This window comes from Anneissia japonica, unplaced genomic scaffold, assembly GCF_011630105.1.
Source record: "Anneissia japonica isolate Jap-2015-1 unplaced genomic scaffold, ASM1163010v1 scaffold287745_len380231_cov175, whole genome shotgun sequence".
In the NCBI taxonomy this organism is placed as follows: Eukaryota; Metazoa; Echinodermata; class Crinoidea; order Comatulida; family Comatulidae; genus Anneissia; species Anneissia japonica.
The window spans coordinates 153,916-165,567 of NW_022744415.1; the positions used below are offsets into that span (position 1 = coordinate 153,916).

General features: G+C 34.5%; 1 protein-coding gene across 1 annotated transcript in view; it reads right to left on the reverse strand.

Moving 5' to 3' along the window:
• LOC117119647 (vascular endothelial growth factor D-like) overlaps positions 1-5,547 on the reverse strand; it is a 27,607-nt gene extending 22,060 nt beyond the window's left edge. The window contains exons 1-2 of the mRNA XM_033264477.1: positions 5,524-5,547; positions 5,298-5,414 (exon numbers count right to left, since the gene is read on the reverse strand). Of these exons, the coding sequence (XP_033120368.1) occupies positions 5,298-5,396 (99 nt within the window). The 5' untranslated portion in view covers positions 5,397-5,414; positions 5,524-5,547. The remainder of the gene's footprint in view (positions 1-5,297; positions 5,415-5,523) is intronic.
• Between the last annotated feature and the right edge of the window lie 6,105 nt (positions 5,548-11,652).

The window sequence follows — 11,652 nt, forward strand, 5'->3', positions numbered from 1 at the left end:
TTCATACTACGTCCGCACAAGCAAGTCACATCACCACACAACGTTCACCTTTCATCAGTTGCCTGACGATCGCAATAGCGTGAAACTCCGAGTAGCAACATTCTGTTCCAGCGACCTCCAGTTCTATGTGTGTGTGTGTGTGTGTGGAGTTGAATAACTTTAGTTGAATGCTTGCCATCTAATCCCAGGGTCCTGGGTTAAATTCCTGTGACAGCAGGATTTTTCTCACGGCTAGAAAAACTCCACTCCCTGAGCCTCATAAAGAGACTTACTTCACTGATAAAAGCATTATGTTTATTTTCATTTATTTAAATGGTCTCCTGAATATCAGCCGACTTTTTAGGATGCGCTGGAAGGGTTACCGTACCCTCTGTAAATATTGATTTAAAAAAATATATAATTAGGCCTAATATTATATATATAAACAATTATTATATAAATTATTATTAATTAAAACGTAACAGCAAAGGAATCTGTCAAAAAATGAAAAGATAAGTTCAACTACGAACTTTTCGCATACAAGGAAATACAAAAAAACTAATTTACTACAAAGGGCTGGGGTGAATCTGTATAGTGAAACTCCTTTCGTCCATTTGAAAGTATACGACGTCACAATATTGACAATGTACAGAACTAAAGTCGCATGGACTAAACGGTTATTGATCTATAAAATACACCATTTTCAGTGTAGTGTTTTCAGCAAGTTTGATCTCGAATGAGCTCAGGTACTTAAACAGTACTTAACTGTATGGCGCTATATATATATATATATATATATATATATATATATATATATAAAGGCCTATATATATATATAATTTAATTTAAATCGTCAAAGGTACATATACAGTGTTTAAATAAGGACATGATGGCTAACTCCCTTCAATATCATATATAGTCATAGACAGGGAGGAGGAAATATAAATGCGATTTGACTATTTAGCTATATGTCCGGATGAATGCTACTGTGGTCACCACCTATGGATGTATGCGACTCCAGCCAAATATTTTAATATGTCTCTTATTTTTGACAGAGGTGTTACATTTCATACACAGAAATACCAGTCAGCATGTTAACCTGGGCTGTGTCACACACCACGACGCCGACATAATATCAACACAAGTCATTCTGTTAACATTATTGTATTAGTCCCATTTTACATTAAACAAAATGCTTGGTCAGGTGTGTTTACCTAGAAACATCATGGAAGAGAAGCGATGCTATCTGATAAATTTACGCGCATACCTACGGGATGATTTGATTTTAAGGCGCCCCGGACCGCTCAAACACGACAAGGTTTGATCCCGCGATTCTATAAACACAGTAAACTGCTATACTTAATTCCATCACATGTCGTTAAGGTATACATATTAATTGTCGCAATCAATCCAACATTCCTACCACGTCTGCATTAGCTTGGGGAAATGAAATATATACGCCACCTAGCCTGGGAACCCGTAGAGTTGTTTAGCCGTCACTATTTACCTTAGACGGTTTGCTATTATATAGATTCATATGAGACGGATGTACTGATTTTAAAAATATAATATCACGCATTCAATTTAAGTTTCATCGCCCAAAATAAATTAGGAAAAACAACGAAATCTAAGTATTATTAATACATGCCTTCAATTATTTAATCCGCCCTCCCTCGTACTTGCACAGTTCGAACCAATTTACATATTTATTATATACTACGGTATTGTTTTTTTCTTCTATAAAACGAGTTTAGACCGTACATTACCATTAATCATGATAACATCCACTATAATAAGTTAATACGCATTGACGATAACAATACTCAGCCTAGATGTTCTTACATCTTTACCGGGGGATCAATAGAAAGCCAACGGCTAGTGAACTTATCAGTTAACGGAATAAAATCTAGGATTAATCTAGACAGCAAGACTGGGACATACATTATCAATTCACAGGTCACAGAGTTCGATGGTGATTATGGAATAATATAGAAGGACAGCTTATTATAGAATAAAATATTAAGCCTAATATATTACTGTTTAACAATATACAGTGGATTCCTCCAAGATTTAAAAAAAATCACGTAGTATACACGTTGAAGAATATGTTGCATATTTGCTGCGTAGCACCGTAACACAATCGTCGTTTTGAATCGACTTGAAAGAAGAGAATACGCTTCCAGGGAAAACAAAAGCCGGATAATTACATAGGCCTACCTGTAACCAGTGTACTATAGTGATTATCACGTGTGTTACAAAAGTACAACTACGTTCACAGCACGTTACCGCTTTGCGTCACCTATAATAGATTATGACAAGTTGTGGGGACATTTGTCGACACAATTTACGAGTATTTATCATAATAATAGCGATACTACACGAACAAGCCAATTTACCACAAGCGCATTAGCGGTATCATAGGCCTATGCATGCCTTTATATTATATAGATGTGTATAAGAGACAGGTGTATGTGTGTGGAGTTGAATAACTTAGTGGTTAAGATGCTTGCCATCTAATCCCAGGGTCCTGGGTTCAATTCCTGTGACAGCATGAAGACGAGATCTCCGAAGAGATACTATATTATAGGAAATGTAAAACGTGAAGAGATAAAACTCTAAGTCGTCTTGCAATAATGTTGGAAACAGTGGTCGAATAAAGAGCAACGGATGTTTCTTTATTTGAGCATTGTTTCTACGTTTATTTGATCATTTATAACACAATGCAGTGGTGTATCCAGGATTTTGAAAAAGGGGGTGTTGAATCCACACTGAACTTAAGGCGCAAAACTAGGCACGGGTTATATCGATGGTTGTGACTACACCATAAAAAAAAAAAGGCTGCTAACGTCTAAAGTACCTTACTAATTAATTTACTTAGGTTTGAAGAAAAGTGGGAGGGGGCGGGAGGGTGAGAACCCCTGGCAACTCCATTAGTGATGTGCGTAATCTAATTTTGTACTTGGGGCATTTCGTTTTAGACTCCTAGTTCTACTTGTAATCCACTGTTAAGCCTCGCGGTCATTATGGCAAACACCAAGCTGTATTATACATGGCTATATTGACAAATGACACAGTTACTAGAACCTGTACGCGCGAAAATTAATACACTAATCCTCCTACTGGCCGTTACAATTCTCGTTCGCAGCAAATTAACCGCTAACTAGATAGAGAGTCGTCATGCAAATGCGACTTGCAGTAATTGTATAGATTTTAAATTCTCCCGTTTTGTTCTCCAGCCAACAGCGTTATGTTGTTTGTGATCATATGCAGACCTAAGGACCACGGGAATAGGCCTACACTTAACAGAAGATAATGTACGTTCAATCACAGATACGTGATTCAATCAAACTTTCTCTACGATCATGCAATGGGGTGTGCATCAGCATCGATAAAAAGAACTTAACAAAATGTAGACAAAGATTTACTCAATTGTGCCTGTTTTAAGGACGGATTTTAAAACAATTATAAATCAATGAAAAAGCCTAATTTGAATATATCAGCAGTTATAGTGAAAACCAATAAAAAAAATAAATAAATCAAAATGGGGTAGGATGGGAAAGGAAACAGCCACCCGCACCCGCAAACTTTGAACAGTCTGTTTTTTTTTTGTTTTTTTTTTGTTTTTTTTCTTTTTGCACCTGACGTATGGTATCTATGGTATGATGGGAGGCTGTTGTTGTTTAATACCAACATTGATGCAGCCATCGTTGTTTAAAGTGGAATTCCCAATCGCATCCGAGAAAATTGAAGGTAAATGAAAAACTACAGGTGTATTACTAAACACTTTCGACGATTAATATCCGGTAGCCTTCCATCGGCATAATCGGCACAATGGCCATGAGACACTAATGGAACATTCCAATACCTGTACATATAAAGTACCTGTACATTTACATTAAAAAAAGTTCACTGAAAGCGAACTGAAAGGACGTCGGCAGACCGTAAATTGCATTCATTTGCCTCGGGCGTCCTCTATGAAATACATTTGTTTGTTATAGGCAACAGGTATAACTTTGTATATGTTAAATGACAAGGATAACAGTCACTCCTGTCTTTTGAAATCGCTAACATATACAGTAGTTCACCAGTCGCTCAAAATCGATTATAAACCGGATGAATTCCAACACATTACTGTTATAAATATCATAGGTAAATGGGATGGGCCGGAATCTCACTACATATTCTTCCAATGTACAATTTTTATGACATTTCATAAACATATACTGTACCGGAGTTGACTAATGAATGATATAAAATACAAAGTATCAAAAACTAATAGAAATAATGAAAATTATGTACAAATTGCAATAAAAATCAAGTATATTAAAATAACAGCGATAAAAATAACTATATATAATATAGAATTATGGCTATTTAATTATAAAAATCATATTAACAAAACAGTAGGCTTATAAGTTTTGGACCAAGATTTAACAATATTCCAAGCATTTTAAATTTATCAATCAAAGTCCATCGTCATTAATTGACTACACATTAAACACTATTCTAATACAATAAAATCAATAATGTTTCATATGCATTAATATTGGAAATTCATTAAAATCAAGTTACCGCTGAAATTATGACTAGCAAGTCTTGACCATTGATTACGGTACCGTACTATAAAATAATCAAAAACTATTTAAAAGATATTTATTTAAAACTATTAACGATAACATGGTTAAAATTATAAATTGAAATAGAAATTATGATACAAACGTAACCAGATTATAGCTGCAAAACGAGAATCGTTGCGCCCGCGGGCATAGGCAAAGGCCTATACAGAGTATTTTAAGGGCCCTACTTAAGTAGTAGTAGGCCTGGTGTCTCGGTTCAACCGGGTTTTTGGTGCAAAACCTGAGAGTTAGCGTCGCTGTTCAAAACCACTTACAGAACACCGGCGTACTGTGAATGCCTTATTTTTACAATGGCTGCATGCTGTTATATATTCCAACTTCGATATCTGCTCTAATACCGATCATACGGTACCATCGTATTTTTACTTACCTCATGTAGACCAATAAAATGACCCGACATTAACTATCTGAGCATTACCACACCTTGTAGACGTAAGTACATAATAAATACATAGTACAAACATGTACCCACTTGAAACGCCAGTTAAATAACGTATCCATATAGAAGTATGCAAATACCTGGCTAAATCGTGAGTGTTACTGTCGACTCGAGGTATACACAACTTATATAGGCCTACAACAGTCAGCATACACATTCAACAATCTGTAGTACCGACGTATCATAAGGTAAGCCAACCCCTACCGGTTAGTCCAAACCTTTTTTATATCCAAAATACATACCTGATTCTTTCCCCATGGTGGTATTGCTGCACAGCTAATTACTAGAAGAATGTCCAAAAATAACAACGTACTAAAAGCAGGCGATACAAGCCGGCACATTCTGTCCACACAAATAGTCTATAATTGCAAAAAAAAAATAAAACTTTATAATCCTTCAAGGGGTTACTATTCCAATTACTGTTTGTTCAGAGGCTATGAGATCCTTCTAAGCACTTGTTCGACGCACCTGTGTACAGCAACTCCCTTCAAACAGAACTAATTTCAATAAACAAGAAGTTCTAAATAAATGATCACTGACTGCCCTCAACGGCAGCCGAACCCACGTCCTTTGAATAACGCTCGTCTATTAGCCAACATAATCACCAGTGATTTTTTGTTAATCATTTGACTACTGTTTCCCAGTTATAACGTCCATTACATAGTTTTTATTGTTTCAATCTATTAATCATACTGACTAGTGGTTGTCCTAATATGGTCATAGAGGTAGGCCTATATGTCCTATATTATGTTTACCGTTGCATCCTACTCAATAGACCAAGAAGCCAATCAGCATCCACAGGAGGTTGACCAAAACCAAAAAGTGGTACGTCAACGTCTCCTCCCTCGTTAACGATATGTAATTAATCTTCATTCCAGAGTTTCTAAGTAATGTCTTGTTTTTTTCAGCTATGGATATTATGAATCATGTATGCCTACACAGACTGATTCAGAAATGTGTTTGTTTATTAATAATACTTAACCTAATAAATACTTTTAATATTGTATTTAATTTTCTTTCCCATGATTTGTGTATCTGAAAGTTTTATACTCTATATCTACTTGAAACTGACGAAAATATATTAAATAAAAAAGCCATTAGCCGCATTGTTTAATACGTTTAATAGTCCTAACGTTCAAATTATCCATCACCCGTATGTAGGCAGACTTCTTTACAATGGGCCATAACTATTGCTATTAATTTTGTTAATTAAAATGAATGTCAGAAATTAGAAATTCATTTAATCGTGAACTTTAATCTTAAACTTTTACTTACTTTGAATATTCAAATTTAGACGCTCTGTCACATTTTTATTATGTTATGGACATACCTGTGGTCGCCCATCAGACGGGTGTGATATGACATCATCATGTCTATATATGGTAAGTCACTGGTCACATATTTGGTAATATACACAAAGCCACCTCTTTGGTTTTTTTTTCTTAAAATGTAAACCTACCTAATTGTAAGACGAGGTTTACATCAGAAGTCGTGATAAGATATCGATAGCTCAAAATACCAGCACCATTATTTCCCCCAATACCGGGCATTTTAAGTTGACTTTCTCCGTCAATATATCACCTCTTTATGTATCGTCCATGAATGAAGTCTTCAGCGCGTTCAGAAGCCGGAAGGTTTCACTTAATTTGTTTGGTTTGATTGTTCAGAAGGTACTTAAAATACAGGAAAGCAGATGGCCAACACTGACCAAGATGGGACAGGGTCAAGAATGATAAGCATTTTGAAGTAGGCCTATTTAAATGTTATGAATTGTTTGTTAATAGACAAAAGACAATAATTAAAATCCTGCGTACTTTGATTTAGATCTGATAGCATACCAAGGAAGGGGATAGAACCATGGAGGAAAAAGAACTTAATCTCTAGGAGGGAAAATGTTTTCGTATGTGAAATCAACACATATGAACAATATTGAAATACATCTTACTGATCCTAATGCATAACAAGCCTTTAAAAAAATCAGTTCAGTAGTTATTGCAACTTTATTTTAATATATTTTCGTCCTTCAGTAGAACCAGAGCTTTCCGACTAAATACTCCTGCCCCAGTGGTATGATTTGATTATTCATTGATTTTTCAGCTATATTATTTTATCTGGTAATGTTCATTTTTCAAGCTATTCTCCCCCACCCCGCGAAACATTTGACCCTCTGTACTGTACATTTATATTGAGAGCCGGTCATTTAATACATTGTTCTCTGCCTGGATACCAAAAAAAAAAAAAAACTGAGATTAAAACATGCATTAACTACAGTATTGGACCATGCAGGTATAATTGGACGATGATTGAGCCGGAATAGTTTCGATTATATCGGTGAACGGGTGAACCCACTGGTACCGTACATCTGAAATAGAACAAATCTCATTAATTATCGAATATCTTTATTTATTCTCATTAAATATCGTCACGACCAGAAGTCAGAATTAAATTTTGATTCAAAATCAATCTGTCGTGTATCAATATTAAGTTAAATTACATGTAACAACTTTATAATGTAAATTTTGCCTTTAGGCTACAACAGAAGGTAAACGTTCGGCTTCTCGACATAAGGTGTTTGCTAAAAAAAGACCGGAAGCAGCAAACAGTAGCCTTAACTCATCTGAAGTCAAACACTTCTATTTTTAAGATTGGCTAACTAAGGTCGGGTCCTTTGTTGTAAGGGCCCCGGAGAGAATTAGGAAAGGAACGAAATTTCACACGATAATTAAGTAGGCCTAATCATTATGTGAGTTCAAGAATGTTTTGCAGATCAGAATCTCTATGTTAAAATTCACACTCCAATATGGAAAAGTTGGCGGTAAATGTATGGTAATATCAATTTTGTTTTATTTCATCTTTTTTACCACGACAGTTTGGATTTTACGTTCGTCGACTAAATATAGGCCTTCGGTGCATTTCAAAAGCTCATAATATCATATAATGAAGGATATACTGTATAAAATTAGATAACATAGCAGAAGTCTATGACGTTTGGAAAGTACGGTGCATTTTCTTTTCATAAGAACACATTTTATAAGAACACTGAGGCTGAAATCGCTAAAAAATTAAGAACAAAATAAGAACAAATTGACGACGCTGAGATAAAATGTCAAATGAGGTTTTTATTTAAAAAAAATGGAAAACCAACAAATCTATCTGTACCTTATTTGCTGTAGGTGTGACTATGTAATAACTTCTATAATTAGTAAAGTAATATACTAAATGTAAAATATTAATTTTTCATTTTTGAAAAATGTGTAGTAATAAGGACAAAATAAGAACATTCTGATCTTCAAATCGGCCAAAAAATAAGAACACTGAGCCTGGACAAAATTTTACTGGTTCTTATAAAAAAAAGTGTAGTCATAAAATATAGTAAATCTGATTATCATAGCCTACAGTATGTCAAAAATTAGGATATACCGTCAGTTGTGTGCTTATAAACTTTTAATATAAAATTATAATAACTGAATTGCTCAAGAATGCTAAACTAGGCATATCATTTTTAAGTATTGAAAAATTAGACAAATGAAATATTTTTCTTGCCAGTTATTAGACGTATAAATAATACCGATACGAGGCCTATACTCTTTTGAATAAACCTTTCATTGGGGTGGTAATAAGTTTAACTGTTGTTGTAGGCCTTATAGTGTAAACCCATGTGTCTAAGTATTGCTCATTGTCGATACCGTATTTCAACAATAAGATTATAGATAGAAGATGATTCACTTAAACAGTACATTAAACAGTGGCGGATCCCTGACTTCGAAATAGATGAAGCCCAGAAAGTCGATTTTACAAAGTGTTTCAGACCACCTCAGTCACACCATGGTTGTGGATGAGGTACGGCATCGTCTATATCAGTGGTTCCCATCCTTTTTTGCGTTCGCGGACCCTCCTTGACCCCCATGTCCAAATATTACTTATTGTCCATATTCCAACAATAAGATTAGGCCTACAGATAGAAGATGATTAGCAACGAAAATACAATACAAACAATAAACAGTGACGAATTCGAAATAGAAACCACAAAATTTGTTTATGTCTAATGCTTCTTCTATAGATGGCAGGAAATGGTACTGTCAGACACAACATTTGAACGTAATTTTTTAAAAATTTCAATCCCCCATTTAATTTTTAATGTGCAAAATTTAGGGCGACTCACCGTTGATATTTCTCCAATAAGATTATTGATAGAAGACATCTTGGATATCAAAATTTGAATGTAATATTCTGTAATCCCCATTTACTTTTGATTTTGTCAAATTTATGGCTCCCTCCTGATTTTAAAAATGTATTTATTCAATATCCAGGTAAAAGCAATACAAGAGAAAACATGGAAGGAAGATGTACATTACCTGAGGATTGCCACTGTCAAGTGGCTCTCCTACTAAACATCTTTACATAGAGAATACACAAAAAACTACTTTGAATATTCTATCAGATTACTAATAAAATATTGTAATTGAAATATAATGCCAAGTAAAACAATGCGGACCTTTTAGACTTTGTGAACCCCCCAATTATTTTTGGACACTAGGTTGGAAACCACTGCTGTAGATCACCTTCGCAACAATGTTGATGCAACCAAAACCGAGTGGTTGTTGCACAAACACAAAACAGTGAGACACGTCCATCTTCAGTTAAACAAAATTATACAGAATTTCAACAAAATTATACAGAATTTCAACAAAATTATAGACGTGTTGAAATTTTGTGTAATTCAGAATGGCTACGCGGTACTGGTGTCACCTGATGGAATAATCTGTCTGACTGCCGATTAGACGATGATTTCCGAAATACACCGATGACTAGTCAGCTCTTTACTGGCCTACGCATGTCTGTTGTATCTTTATTTTCAAAAGCGTTCCTATATTTGTTGGATATGTGTTTAAAAGATAAACTGAACAACGAGAGTTATATTTATTATTAGAATTTGGTGAATGAGACTACAAAGTCTGATGACTGCGACAGGTGGAAATTGGTGAAATAGTGTAGGCCTAGTAAGCAAATAAAAAGGTGAATTTTATACCATAGCCTTTACTAGAACCCACCTCTGCCCTGTCCACTAAATGTTATGATAGATAATGTTAATGAGGATCTTTATTAGGCCTAGGTCTACATACATACCAACGGCCTTGCTCTGCTCTGCGTTTCCCGTTTAACGTTCGTAGGGAAATAACATTTCTTATCTCCACCGTAAATATCGGTCACTAAGACTGCAGATCGATCCTTTAATATTGCTAGGTTGAAGTTCGACAAGAAATTTACCCATGACTAAGTCCATTTTAATCACCGATTGTCAAATGCAAAATATTTTTAATTGCTCAAAATATCCAGGCCTAAATTCTGTTTTGCCCCAAACCTGACATTGGCCTCTAAACCTATCGTATCTTTTTATATCATTTTGGTGACGTTCGTATTCCGTTATCCGATGACAGAAACTCATATTTTATAGCACAATACAATTTAAGATACCGCAGACATACGTCACTACGCGAGTAAGAAGACCTTCCATGCTACGACACACATGCGTAAAAGTTAAAATAATATCGAAAATTTAATAGCCAATATTTGTTTTTTTGAAGAACTAGCCATAAAACTAAAGGATACTTTTGTATAGGGTGACTCAAAATATGACAGGTATATTTATTAAACTGGGCTGTGGTTTGATTTCCCTCAATCTTGTTAGTATTTTCGATGTCCCAAATGATCAGTCAGGAATTAAATCGTGTGCTCAGAAAGTGTAATTACTCGTAATGTATCAAAAACCTTGACTTATAGAATTAATATTTGTTATTTTGTTTTATGTTTACTGGTGTACTGTTAATTTTTACTTACTTTCAAAATGTCACATTCTTGTATCGTAATTCTCTAGCAGCGCATTGGCGGAGGGCCATTGGATATGGCCAGCCGAGTTGTCATTTAATCGTAAATAGAGAAATCTCACTTTTAAGTAGAGATATATTAGTTTTAACTAAGATATCTCTATTAATAGAGATTATCTTAGTTTTAAATCGAAATATCATATTTTTTAAATAGAGATATCGTAGTTCTAAATAAAATATCTTAGTTTTAAATGGAGATATCTTAGTTTTAAATAGAGATACCGTACTATATCTCTATTAATAGAGATCTTTACTCTGAAAAACAGCGTGGAGCATTTAAATACGAAGCTCCACGCAATGTTGTCCCGTTTTTTGTTGAGACGTTTAAAAGCTAAGCGTGTTTAGGACAGGCCTAATGTGTTTAGCATTAAATGTGCTTAGGTATTTGACATGATGTCAAATACCTAAGCACATTTAATGCTAAACACGTCAAGATCCCAAGCTATTTCTAAACAAGAACATATTTAATCTTTCTAATTTTAATTGAAAACTGATATGTAATTTAGCATTCTTGAGCAATTCAATTATTATCATTTTATATTAAAAGTTTTTAAGCACACAGCAGAGGGTATATTTTAATTTTTGACATACTGAGGCTATGAAGGACAACAATCAAATATAATATAATATCAGATTTACTATATTTTATGACTACTGTTCAATCACCATATACTTCTGCTATGTCATCATCTAGTTTTATACAGTCTCCTTC